The 13628-nt window shown below is 48.1% G+C and overlaps 1 protein-coding gene across 1 annotated transcript in view; it reads right to left on the bottom strand.

The window, feature by feature from the left end:
- EDEM1 (ER degradation enhancing alpha-mannosidase like protein 1) overlaps nucleotides 1-13628 on the bottom strand; it is a 25269-nt gene extending 11641 nt beyond the window's left edge. The window contains exons 1-6 of the mRNA XM_019753268.3: nucleotides 12885-13628; nucleotides 7653-7725; nucleotides 4868-4971; nucleotides 3569-3740; nucleotides 2434-2617; nucleotides 415-589 (exon numbers count right to left, since the gene is read on the bottom strand). Coding sequence (XP_019608827.2) covers nucleotides 415-589; nucleotides 2434-2617; nucleotides 3569-3740; nucleotides 4868-4971; nucleotides 7653-7725; nucleotides 12885-13399 — 1223 coding nt within the window. The 5' untranslated portion in view covers nucleotides 13400-13628. The remainder of the gene's footprint in view (nucleotides 1-414; nucleotides 590-2433; nucleotides 2618-3568; nucleotides 3741-4867; nucleotides 4972-7652; nucleotides 7726-12884) is intronic.

Here is a 13628-nt window from a genome sequence, read left to right as displayed (position 1 = left end):
AGCTGCCTACAAAGAGGCCCAGGAACTGAGATCTACAGCCAACAGCCAGTGTGGAACTGAAAACTGCCAGTGGCCTCAGGTGTGAGCCTCAACCTGGCTGCAGTCCCGGCCGACAGCTGGAGGACAATCTTATGAGGCCCCGATAGCTCAGCTGCTCCTGGCTCTGTGACCCTCAGGAACTGTGTGAGCTAGTGTCTGTCGTTTTAGGCATTAAGTTTTGGGGTGATCTGTTCTGTAGCAGTAGATAGCTCCTACACCTCTTCACCCCCAAATGACTGATAGACAACTAGGAGGCAGTTAGGTGAGAGCAGAGACCAACAGACCCTGTGAATTCATGTTGAGAAAAACATGCACATTTCAGAATCCACTCTACTTGCTTTCCAGAGTGACAGAAGAGATGTTAGGGACACGTACCCTCTTCTTAAGTAGTTCTGAATGCTCTGATATACAGCATTAAACATTTCTAGGTCTTCTTTTTCTCCAAAGAGAATGTACGATTTCAAGAGATACTCATAGAAGGAGTCCAGTCCAGCACCCAAGCCACTCTGCTTGCCCACCCAGTGGCCCGTCTGGATGTCCACCACATTGCCTGTGAAAACAAACCACATGTGTCAGGTCCCAATTACCCTGGGGGAGGGCAGGCCTCCCACGTCAGCCCCACTGCACGTAAGCACCTTTGTCCGTGGCAGGAAGAGAAGCAACGAAAGCGTGGCCCTTACATTTTTGTCAGTCCTCACGGCAGCACAGACAGCCAGGAGATCTTTCTGAATACGCAGTGTTTAACCACTGGCACAAAAATGGGGAAAACACTTAATGCAAAAGAAAACTAGGGCTGCCATTTTGCTTTTCCAGACCGACAATGCATTTCACAGCTTTCTGACTCAGTACTGCCATTCTTGGGAATTTATCCTAAAAAAAAAATGTTTTTAAGAAAAGGAATTATGTTGCTTATCAGATAATTATAAATTATATAATTTAATTATCTGTAAGAGGGAAAACAAAACAAAACAAAAAACCCCCACAAATAATCCAAGTGTCCAACATCAGAAGAGTTAATGGACTACCACGTGGGTTTTTAAAGACAGTAACTAGGAAAGCAAAATAACAATTTGAAAACATCGGAATGAGTTGCCCAATGTAAGGCAGAATAAAAATGTTTGTATCATAATTTGAAAGTGAATAAAAGTTGCACATGCCAGCCTGAAAGGGTCTGTGGAAAATTTAAAAGGTAACAATTTGGAGTGACACTGGTCAACCATCTAATGGGGATGGGTGACAATTTGGTGACTTTTTTTATTTCTACTGCTGTTAAATACAAGTAATTTGTAAATAAACTTAAGAACTTAAGGAATGATCAAAAAACACTTTTAAAAAAGCTGTGCTTTGGCAATGACACCATGTGGCTGTAGGACAACCAATCCCAACGACAAAAAGAAAATACTTGTCAGTGTCAGATAAACAGTTCCAGGAGGTAAAAACCCATTTTTAAATAACATCTTGACTTAGCAAAATACTGACCATTGTTGAAGATGATGATGCGTACACAGGGGTTCTTTATTCATCATACTTTCTTTTATATACTTGAAATTTTCCCTAATTTTTAAAATAACATCTTGTCTAAACATTCTCAAGGGAAAAATGAGCCCACCTCATATAGGTTTAATCTGGGCTTTCGATCTATAGTTGACCCTTGAACAACGCAGGGGTTCAGGGCGCTGACCCGCACTATAGTCGAAAATCCACAGGTAACTTCTGACTCCCCCAAAACTTAACAACTACTGGCCCACTGTGGACCGGAAGCCTTACTGATAACATAAACAGTCGATGAACACATATTTTGTATATGATATGTATCATACACTGTATTCTTATAAAATATTAAGCTAGAGAAAAAAGTTAAGAAAATCATAAGAGAAAATATATTTACAGTATATTTACTGAAAAACCCCCGCACATGAGCAGACCCACGACACTTCACACCTGTGTTTTTCGAGGGTCAACTGTGCCACCGCGTGCCCAGATATTTTAAAAGGAGAAAGCCACTCTACCAGTGACTCTAAATTCCTCTATTAGAACCTGATATTAAAGCAGTAGCATCTGCCTCAGAGCAGTTATTTTATTAACGGTCATTTTCGGGTGGAATTTGCCCAGAGATTCCAATCAGAAAGAGCCCTCAAAGAGCAGAAGCGCTCTTCTTCCTATGGAACCTTACAGCCTCGCTCTAAGCCAAAGTCACAGAAAGAAATGGGATACGGTGGACAGACACTGAGGGCCAATCTCTGAGTTGTCAACTTTCAGATTCAATGGTACAAGAATCAATGGTACAAGAAAGAAGGTGAGAAGAGAGGGAGCACCCCAGAGAAGATGAAAGGACCGGGGGGGGGGGGGACCAAAGGCATGGAGACCCAATGGCCAGAGAAGGTGCCACCACACCTAATAATCCTGTGTCATTGCTCCGGAGGTTCCAAAGGGCTTTCACTGCTCGTCTGGCCACCCACTCAAACGTGGGATCCCCCAGCAGTCGGCTCAGAACCCCAAATTCCACCAGGAGGGAGCCAGCCCCTGCCGTGCACGTCTCGTTGTTGCTGTCGGGAGGAACGCCTGTCTTTAGATTCACCTGGGGACAGGAAGAGACAAAGGATTCATGGCAAAACTCAGGAACCCGCAGGGCGAGAAGGCAGGGTTACAGCTACTACACTCAGCTAAGGAACCACCTCAGCTGGCCGCCTCCCACTGTTCATCGCCCCCCAGATGAACAGGGGAGTTTCAAAGACACAAACTAGACAAAGAGGACATCAGAGCCTTGTTTTATTAATGAGCCACTCTCAGGGGCATCGTTATAGGCTGCTCTCTCACTAGCAGGTTCTCTCTTTCCAGCAGGTTCTCTTTGTGTTTACATAGCCCCGGACTCTGGCAGCAGAGAAAAGGGCCAGCTGTGGAATCACTCCCACATTTTGAGTGAGCTATGAACTCACCCACGCTCAGTGAGCATAAACAAATCTCAGACTGGGAGACAAAGGAGACACAGCGAGAAAGGGACAGACTCTTTCATCTCTGAGGCGTGGTAGCCTGGCTGACTCAGTTCCCAGAGGCCTTCTGGGCCCAGCAAATCAGACGTCAGAAGGATGTAATCTTATTCCAGATCTTGCATTTAAATCAGCAGCTAATTTGCTGGTCTGTGCAGGCTTTATTTCAAAGATCCATATAAAGCAACGAAAGAACATTCACTGAGCTCCTGCAACACCCACGTGAGGGTCTTTGGGGAAATGTACCCAACTCAGAAATGAGGACAAATGCCCACGCCGTTTCGTAGCAGGGACATAAGTTCCACCTGTGAAAGGACTTAACACAGAGCACGGGAAGTACCTTTTTCCTTAAGGGGAAGGATTGAGTTAAATATGTCACTGTATGCCTGGCACACAGTAGGTGCTCAGTTAATGCTAAATGAATTAAAAATCATTTACACCCTATTTCGGGCCAAATTCTAAGAAGGACACAGCTTTCCTCCTGGTCCATCGGCCCCAGTCCTCCCTCCAGAAGACGGTGAACGGTGAGGGCATGTGCCTACCCGAGGGTAGGGGATGCCTGTCTTGGTGTTCTCGAAGGCAGGGAGGAGCCGCACGGCCAGATCGTGAGCCATGTGCAGCAGCTCATTGTCATAGTCCTTAATGGCCATGTCCCCAAAAGGCTGCTTGGAGTCCGTTATTATTCTGTGGGCAGAAAGGAGACTTCCCAGGACCCTGGTGACAGGAAGAACACAGACATAATAAAATCACGTTGGCTGTACACTGCACACAGTCCAGTTCAGTACGACAGAAGCAGCCTCGAAGTCTGTACGGAAGCAGAGGGACTGGACTTAATGGTTTCTGGAAGTTCTTTGCTGCCCTGACAATAACGATTGATTCCTAAGCGCATCACTGAAAGGAAGAAGGGAGCCGTTCCTCTGAGGCTCCCGAGAACGAGCCCATGTGACGTGACAGCTGAGGCCTGTCATCTCAGCCATCTCTTCCGAAGGGATGGCACTAATCATTCTCAGGGCAAGTGTCACCTTTTGGGGTTAATAAATGACTCTGGATTTCTCTCACTTGGGGAAAAAAAATAGCCATATAAGAAAGAGAAAAGGGCAAGACAGCAAATACTAAGTAAATTTGTAGTTCTGGCTGCCAAGTAACTGATGGAATTCTCCGACCTCTGGTAGAGAGGTGCGGTGAGGAAGAGGAGGTGATTTACTCAGAGGCCACCCGCTTAGCTCTACGTCCCCGAAGAGCGATGAATTCATATCCCACTCCCACCATCTGAAGTGGATTGTGACATTTTTCAGAACGAATGTTTTCATAATTTTTAATTTTAAATAAATGTTACCTCTGGAATGTTATTCAGTAATACAATTTTCAAAAAGTGTAAATGAAATAGGAAAATAGCCACAATATATCAAGCTAAAAAGGCAAGATACCAGACTGGGTCTGGAAAGAAATACACCCCAGAGGTAAGCAGTGGTCCCCTGTGGGGGTAGAAGACACGGGAATTTCCATTTCCTTCAGAAATTTGTAGGGGTTTTCCGAGGACACCGTGAAGGAAGGAAATGAGACCAGAAATAGAATGAAACAGTGACAATCTGAATTAAAGGAACACCTTCACTAAAGCGTAAGTGTGTCTTTTTATTTAGTTCAAAATATAATTAAGTACTCTGAAATGTCAATCGCTCCAGTTTCGATAAATTCAAGAATGAAGATGAAATAGGGCCACTGCGCCCATACGGTCTGTGGGGACCCTCTGCCTGGATCTTGTGGCCGGTAGACCCTCACTCTAAGGAATTTTCCTCCTTACACACAAAGGAAACCCTCCATCCATTTATGTCCTATTTTACCTTATTGTGGCCTCAAAGACTTGGACGGTAGAATCTTTGTCAAATGAAACGGTGTTGATCACTAACTTGACTGCTTTCTGGAACTCCGATGAATTTCCCATTATCTTTAAAAAGAGGAACACAAACCATTACAATAGGTTGGAACGAAACACAAGCCACATGATTGCAGGGGCTGGGCCACGTCATCTAAAGGTCTGCATGTGGTTTTGCCTCCTGTGGGAGTAAAACACAAACGGTAGAACAGACATGGCAAGCATTTCCCCATCTCCAGAATCGGATCTCCAAATGGCAAAACGGTTCAAATAAGCCCTCATAAAATGATTAGCGCCCCGCATGGTGCCACCCCACTCTCCCTCACACACAGCATTCGAGTGCCCAGAACTCCTGAAATGAGTGAAAATAAATCCAGAAGGAACAAAAATAAGATTTCCCCTCTGCTCCTGAAATAAACTGACAGCTCGGGTGCAGTGACCCCCAGGAGACCACACATCTGGAAAATGACTTGTTGCCTGTTACCCAGATGTCTAAACACTTTGAGAGACAGAAGTAGTATCTTTTGGAGCACAGCATAAAACCAGTGACATTCAAAACAAACAAAATGTAACCATCAGCTCTGCCCTTTTTAAAAAGTGATCTAGAACTACGATTCCTATTTAGGGTACACGGACGTGATGTCACACCAAGCTACTCTCTCCGACAGGAAGTGCAAATTTGGCACAAAATTTTATAGATCAACCTGAACTGAAATGCTTTCATGCTGTTCAAAATTTTATGACACTCCTGTGACTATAATGACACCGTAAGGACACACACAAACCAACCTCCTTCAAGTGTGTCTTATTTCCTAGTATTTACTGGTCGGGCGCACCCTCCCCCTCGCCCATTGTCACTTCGCTGTAACACGCAGGGCAGGTACAGACGTCTCTTTTCTGGCTTTCAGCTCTTTCTTTTGAAAAGATGACACAATAATGCTGCAAGCGCATCCCACGTCCAGGAGACTGGTATTTTCCAAGTGTTTCTGCAGCATATCTGTGAGCGCTTGTTTCAAATGTTCCCAGAAGAAAAGAAAAACCTCAACAGAAGTAACACCTGAAAAATGAGGCTGACGTGCGAACACAGTACAGGCCGGATGTTGTACAATGGAAACCACAGAGCTGGTCCGTTTCCTCACAGATGTGCTGCAGGCACAGGGATCTGTTGGCAGCTGCACAGGCTGATCTGACCTCAGACCCAGTGGAGGGGGGAGAGCGAAGCCAGCAACCGGCAATCCCGTCTTTTCACATTAGTCAGAACAGATAACCAGGCTATGAAATCACTCACTCAGGCTTAAGAAAAGCTGGAATTGGACAGAAGAGGTAAGTGGGTGTCTGCACCCTGGGACTTCTCGGAGCCTGTAAAATGCTGCTGTGTGCTGCGGCTCTCCCGGAGTGCGAGAGATGTGCAGAACTCCTCAAGTTCATTTGGGAACAGTATTCTACTTTCAAGGAGTATAATGCCCTTGGAAGCTGTGCTGGGAAGTGCTGGATTAGTAGAAACAAACTTTTTGCACACATTTGCACTCCTGTTCCAGACACCACTAGCTGTGGAGAGTGCGGTGGTGGGTGAATGATGGAGATACGGTCCTGTACTTAACGAGCGTGGCAAGGACAGAAAGACACAGAAGGGCCAAGAGCGCTCAGGGAGGAGGGGCCTTTCCTACCAGCATAGGCGTCCTGGGACTTCTTTAAAGCAACACTTACAGGCTGAGTCAGCCTGTTGTCTTGAACAAGTCAATTCTAATGGGCCGAACGTACTTGTCTGGGCACATTTTGATGGTGGGTGATGGAAGTGGAGTGGCAATAACTTCAGGAGGAGATATTGGGAAACTGAATTGCTTTGCAGCTCCAGTCTGGCAGAGGGAAACCCCGTATTTCCCATTAGACCATGGGCACAGTGGAATGTAGAATGGCCTCTCAGCCTCCTCCCAAGTTCTAGTAATTCTATTGCTAGCAAGTACTGGGCAGTGATGCAAACTGGCCAGCATTACCCAACTCGCACTCCTGACACTTGAAACTCTCCTAAAGAAAGTTAAGAGAGAAAACAGTAAATTATTAACAGCAGGATTGGGGCTTCGACGACAGGGTGAAGTTTCTAACGGCAAAGGCTTGCTGGACAATGGAGAGAGATTTCAAACCGCGATGCTAGCAGCTGGCTCTGCCAGTGGGGGCCAGGAGGCAGACCAAGCACACCGCCCGGCCTGACAGTGAGCACCTGCTTTCCACCTGCTTCTTTCTGCAAACTTGGTCAAAGGTCTCCTGTTCCCCAGAGTCAGAGGGAGATGGAGCCCAGTGCAGAGGTGAAAGGGGTTTACAGAGAGGGGCTCCGCAGAGGGCCAGCCACGCTTCACACATGCTCGTGGGGGCCCACCGACCCTGAGTTCTTGTCTTTTCCTTCTGAAATCTTTGTACTGCTATGAAGTTTACAGTAACTCTCAACCTTAAAGGAATGCTTTTGATACTTCTAGGGAACCAAACAGTGGGAAACTGGGAGAAAAATAGGTTCCCCCCCAAACAATCACACTTTCCTCTCCACATTTTAGGGGAATCACATTTCCCCTCATTCCACCTTCAGTGCTTTTCTTGCTCTTGGCATTAAAGTCATTAAAATAAACAACAGTTATGAAAGCTGGGAATATATTTTGAGTATCAGGTTTCTTGGAATTCCCATCCCTGGGGGAAACCAGGGGAAACCAACTCCAAAATACCTTAATTAAAAATGTATGCTAATAATAAGGCTGAATACTTACTGCAAGTGTGTCCAATGCGTCAACCAGGGTCAGGGAATAATTCCCCAGGACATCATTGATGTTCAGATTGGAACTGAAAAACAAACCAGTTAAAACTAAACAAAGGTACTTTATTTTAAAAGAGGAAAAAGACAGTAAAACTCAACACCCATCAGACTGCTGGCCACTCTTTTACTCGGGGACTATTACAGTGGCAAAGGTCCCTCACATGTCACCCTTTCTGTAACGTCTGTAAGTGGAGCCGAGTCACAGAACAGCCGAGACACACTTATACTGTAGAGGAAAGGACACGTTGGCACGTCAGGAGACGGTGAACAGGAGCCACCTGCCATCGCTGACGTATACTTTCATCACCACAAATGATCTCTCTGTCCAGCTTCAAATGGCTCTGATTTTGGAATCATTTGGAACAAAAAGGAGACCTGGTCCTATGAACTGCCCATAGTACTCGAATATGGAAACTGACACTCCAGCTACCACACACAAAAATGAGCAAACGCCTTCCTCCTCTCCAGTCTCAGTGTCACTCATCTCTTCTTTAGTTGGGGGAATAAATTAACGTCGGCCATACCCCCCACCCTCCCCACGTCAACACCAGCTTCCTTTTCTGAAACCAGCGTCAGGACTGCAGTGAGGGTGAGGCCCCGCGTCACTCCCACAGTTCTTCCTGACACTGACACAACAACCAACACATCTGGGAAGGGCGGGGTGCGGGCTAGAAATAGTGAATGTAATCAAGTTCTGGGGAGTGAGGCCACTCCTCTGTCCCTGTTTAAAGACCCATGTGACAGAGCCCCCCGTTTCATCTTCAGCAACAGAGTCACCAGCATTCTGGTGTCTTCCGTCAGTGCCCCAGACCACTGTATCTACTCCCTGATCACGCTCCTGGCTCCGTGTCACTGCCCTGCCTGCAGGCAGCAGCTCCCGTGCTCGCTGTGCCTTGGCTGTGTCCAACAGGTCTTCCAGGAAGCAGCATCAACAGCTTCAACACCTCATCTTATTACCCTTCTAGTTGCTTTGTTTTACGCTTTGTTATGCCACTTAATCTAGGACAAAGAATGTACAGCAAGCTTTTGGACACGTGTGTTAAAACAAGCTATAGAGAAGGAGCATCTAGGATCCAGGGCTATCTCATCTCTCCCAAGCCCTGAAGCCAGCACTCTGCAGGGCGAAAAACTGCACCTGCATTTTCTATTTGTCCGTTCTTTCTAAATAAATTTACAGAATTGCAAAAGGTCCTCTAAAGATGAGAGCTGTGGGTTAAAATAAGCACTTCAAGGGCAGTGCCAGCCAAGAAGCACATAGGAAGGATAGGAAAATGGAGGACAAGGTTGGAGCAGGCAGCCCTGCCAACTCAGGAGCTCTGTGGGGCGTAAATATTTAACTCCATGGCTCTGCCTCTCGGAAACGAAGAGCGGCCTCCAACAACCCACCTCATCAGAAAATGGTTCTGTCATCAGTTAGCATCGGACCAAGATGGTGAGCGAACCACGTGGAACTACTCTGAGTTACGCGCTGACCTGTCACATCCTCCACCTGCACAGCCTGTGGAAGCGACCACTCACTCTGAGGGCTGCACACCTTCCCGTGTTGCACTGCACTTTTCCTTTTAGGCTATAACCAAAATGGACCCCGTTTTAAACTACTTCTCGATACAATGCCCACGCATTCACCAATAATGGGCAGTTGTAAGAGTTATCACAGTAATACACATGGTACTTGCAATGTCCCCACTCAGACACATCCAATCAAAGAGAGCGGAAGTTCAGTAAAACACTTCTAATTCTTGTGTATCAAATCACTGTTATGCACGCTCTCAAAGTACGCCACAATGGAAAACAGAAAAACAGAAATGGGCGTGAAGAAAAAAGGAGATTCCATAAAACACTCCTGGGCCTAAGAGCCCCAAATTACCAGGAGTCCATTTACACTGGCCCACCGGCGGGTAAGACTGGATTTGCTCTCGCTGGAGTCTCCCCTCATGACCAGCCTGACCTGATACCATGCAGGTGCCCCAGCCAAGCACGCAGTCCTCCCGGGCCAGGCTAAGGTCGAAAGTCCACCTCTTTCCATAAAACCAGCTGCTGAACCACGATGATGCAGAATTCAACTCTCTACTTCGTGACATTCACCCCACTGCGAATTTTTAAGGCTCTCATCACCCCAAAACGGAGAAGATAGAGAAAACCATGGCCTTTGATAGAAATTTTTTGATTATGTAGTTAACAAAATCAGTCATATATGTGAAAAACATTGCCGTATACACTTAACCTGTCACAGCTGTTCAGAAACCTGCGTGGCGCTGTGCAGGCATGGAGGTGACAATAGACCGTCCCTGTGTTCAGGGATGGCTACTCTGGGGAGACAAGCCAAAGGGAAAGGAAGGCGAGTACAACAGCACTCAATTCTCAAACGGCAGTGAGAGCTGGGTAGCAGCTCAAAGGAAAGCAACCACAGGGAGACTGAGTAAATCCGGGAAAATCATCTTCAAACAGTTCCGTGGCGTCATAGAAAGAGACCTGAGCTTGACTCAGGGAGGGCAGGATGTGGGAAGGAAGAGGAAGGCACAGGCCATCTTAAGCTGGAGTGCCTCGGAACGAGTCAGTTTGGGGGTTTGTTAATTTGAGATTTGCTTTTCTGTTTGCATAGCGCTATGTTGGGAGAAAGCAAAGAAGGGTCACGTGCCCAAGACCCGAACTAGCACCATTCACAGGATTGTGAAATTATCATACCCAAATTTACTTAAAGAAACTTTTGAATTTGGACCCCCCAATACAAACTGGGTATGTGAGAGGCACTGACTGCATAGTAATCTGTAGCTGGACAGAAGGATTTACTATTTTTAAAGAGTTCAGGCTTTATTTATTTCACGTTCACTGCTCACCCTTCCTCCAAACAAGCCTCAAGTAAACGTGACTGAAAAGAAGAGACATTTAGCGCCATATTTTGTTTCTGGAATTTTTTTACATAATATTCTAATAGCTACGTCACTGTATTTTTAAAATGAATCCTTAGAATACATTTGACAACAATCACTAGAATACGTTTGACTTTAAAAAATATCTGAAAGGTTTTTATTACAGGTTATTCCTTTTGGGGATGTAAATGTACCCTATTGTTTCAGAGCCAGAATGACAAAGCGCCATGTCGAGCGTTTCCTGGAAAACACTAAAGTCTGGCGGGAGTTAAGTTAAAGGAAGGGGCGTAAGAAGAATTAATCTTTCCACTCTTTGGAGGTGTCCAGTGTGCGGGTCTCCTCAAAGCCACCAAACCCCAGGTTCTTCCAGCTCCTCAGAGACACTAAGGTTTACCAACTACAAGCCTTCCGAAACGCTGTCCCGCCGTATTTCTAACTCCACCTTTGCAACAGCAACATACCTGTCTCAAGGTAACCTGACCTCCTCCTACCCAGACTGTCACCTTACAATCAAACCAAAACACTCGTCAGCTGACTTCACCCTGAAACAAAGGTCTATACTCTCTGGAGCTACCACAGGGATGGCAAGCAAACCACCGGCCACCTGGCCTCAGGGGAGAGGGCTTCCAACTCTCCAGAGGTTAAGGTTCCTTAAGAAACGCACAAAAAAGTCATCAACTCCTTGCCAACACCACCACAGACCCAGCTGAAAGTGTTCTCTACCACAAGTCATTACGCTGTTTTTCTCAGGTCCACACCTGAAAAGCAAGCCTGAGGAAAAGTCTGAGACACAATAAGGAAGGGCCTTACCCTTCTTGCAATCCCATGAGCACTAGGGAGGAAATATTAACATCCACAACATGCACACACACTTCGATTTCAACTATGTGAAAAAATGGGCAGGACTATGGGCAGGAGCTGACAGGAAACATACATTAAAAAGAACCATCTGGTGTGATTTTAGGCTTTCTTTTTTCAAATTTTAATTTTTTTCTCCTAAAACAAATTGAGATCGAAAGAAAATACATCAAGTCTGGTAACAGTTAAGCGAAACAAATAACTCTTTAATTCCGACAATCTGGAAAGGCCCAGTCATTCTTTTTTCAAAATTTAATAAAAATTCTTCTCAAAAAATGAGACAGAAATTACATTTATATGTATGAAGCCTGATGTAATAAAGCGAGAAAAATAACTCATCAGTTTCCTACAACTTTAGAAAAGCCCAGTCCTTTGAAGTTAGCCTGGAACGTGACCTCGCTTCACTAAAAACAACTGCTCTCAAACTGCAGTTTAAGACGTGAATTTGTAGAGCAACCATTTTTAAAACTCTTCACGCCCCATTAGTGTTTGGGCATCCTTTTTAGAACCTAAGGATTGGCCTCTGCATCTTTTCACCAGGTGAAGAGAAATCCATGCCCCAAACACCCAAAGGCACCCAGATGTGGTCCCAAGGCACTGCGCAGCCCAAGTCCTGCACTCTCCGCAGCCTCCATCCGGCCAGACAGGGTCTGTGATAAAGCACACCCTTCCCTCTGGCTAGGAGGGCCTTAGCTGGGTGTGTTGTCCTCTTGGACTCTGAGGTCAACAGCAGTGACCCTTGAAGCTCAGCCTTCGAAAACAAGGCTCGTCGTCGGGGAGGGCTGGCCCACCTTCCCAACAACCCTGCCACTGGAGTGGGGGATTTTACAGGACAGACATTGACAGTCAACTCAGCAGCCAAGGAATCTCACCCTGAGCGTCAGGACTCCAACGTGGGCCCGACGACGGCCTCCCTGTCTGCCTTCCACCTAAGAAGCTGCCCCGAGGCTGAAGGAGAAAGCTTGTCGCCCTGCTCTGCCTCAAACTCACTGGGTGGCTTTAGAGAAGTCCTTTCCAGGCGCCAACTCCTGAATATTTAGATAGAAAGGCCCCGGGGTGGGGGTGGGGGTAGGGAGAGATAAGGGCTTGTTTTGAAGCTGCGTTTACAAGGGATTTCATTTTACCATAGTTCATCTGAAGGGGTTGGAGATGGGAGTCTAAAGCCCTCCAAGCCACCCCTTGGCACTGCCACTGTCCCTTTAGGGATCGGGATCTGTTTCCCCATCTGTAAAACAAATTGTGCTGGACAGCTGTATTGTAGTTCAGAGATACCGGAGAATCAAGAAAGAGGACAGCCTCCGGCCCATCCACGCACCTCAAAGCCAGGGGGGCCTCAAAGGGGATCGCCCACAGCGGCGGGGCGCCCTGGCCCAGGACCCTAAACGCCCTGGCATCCCTCGGGGCATCCGGAGGGCAGAGGGCGGCCCCTTGTCCTGGAAGGCGGAAGGGCTACTCACGGGTCCCCGCGGTCAGGCCCTCGGCCGCGGCAGTGGATGGGGTTGAGCTCGTCCTGCGGAAAGGCGTGCGCCATGTAGTTGTCGTAGCCGAAGACGAACATGCCCCGCGCCAGGTCGCGCATCTGGGCGCGCAGCTGGGGCGGGAAGGCGCCACTGTAGCGCCGCTCGTACTCGTCCCGGCCGCAGCCCCGGCCACCCAGCGCGTAGCCCCAGGACGCCGGGCCGCACACGCCCGGCCGGGGGCGCCGCGGGGCCCGCTGCCGCCCCTCCACCTCGGGGCCCGGCGGCTGCAACCACGACGGCTCCGCCGGCCCCCCGGGCGTCCCCGGCCGGCCCGTGGGCCCCGGAGAGAGGGACGCAGCGTCGTCGGGGATCCTCAGACGCTGGAAGCCGAAGCTGATGGGGAAGCGCTGGTAGAAGCCCATGCTGGGCCCCAGTCCGAAGACGAGCCACAGCGCGCCGTGGAGGCCGAGCCGCAGGAGCACCAGCCCCAGGACGAGCGCTCGCCATTGCATGGTCGCGCGGGCGCCGCGGGCATTATCTTAGAGCGCGGTGGCTCCCGCCGACCACCGCACCCAGCGCCCGCTCCGCGGCCCCGCTCGCTTCCCCTTTAAGGAACTCCCGGGTGACGCACCAGGAACTGGCCCATTGTCCCCCGCCCCCAGCTTCTCTGGCCCGGCCGGCCAGGCCCCGCGTTCGCCCGCCTGGTCGCCCGGGATTGGCCCGGGCCGGCCCGGCCTCGAT

The sequence above is a fragment of the Rhinolophus sinicus genome, chromosome 5, assembly GCF_057876585.1.
Source record: "Rhinolophus sinicus isolate RSI-liver-muscle chromosome 5, RSI-T2T, whole genome shotgun sequence".
Classification (NCBI taxonomy): domain Eukaryota; kingdom Metazoa; phylum Chordata; class Mammalia; order Chiroptera; family Rhinolophidae; genus Rhinolophus; species Rhinolophus sinicus.
Note: the sequence above shows the minus strand (reverse complement) of the source record. Positions and strands in the feature narration are given on the sequence as shown.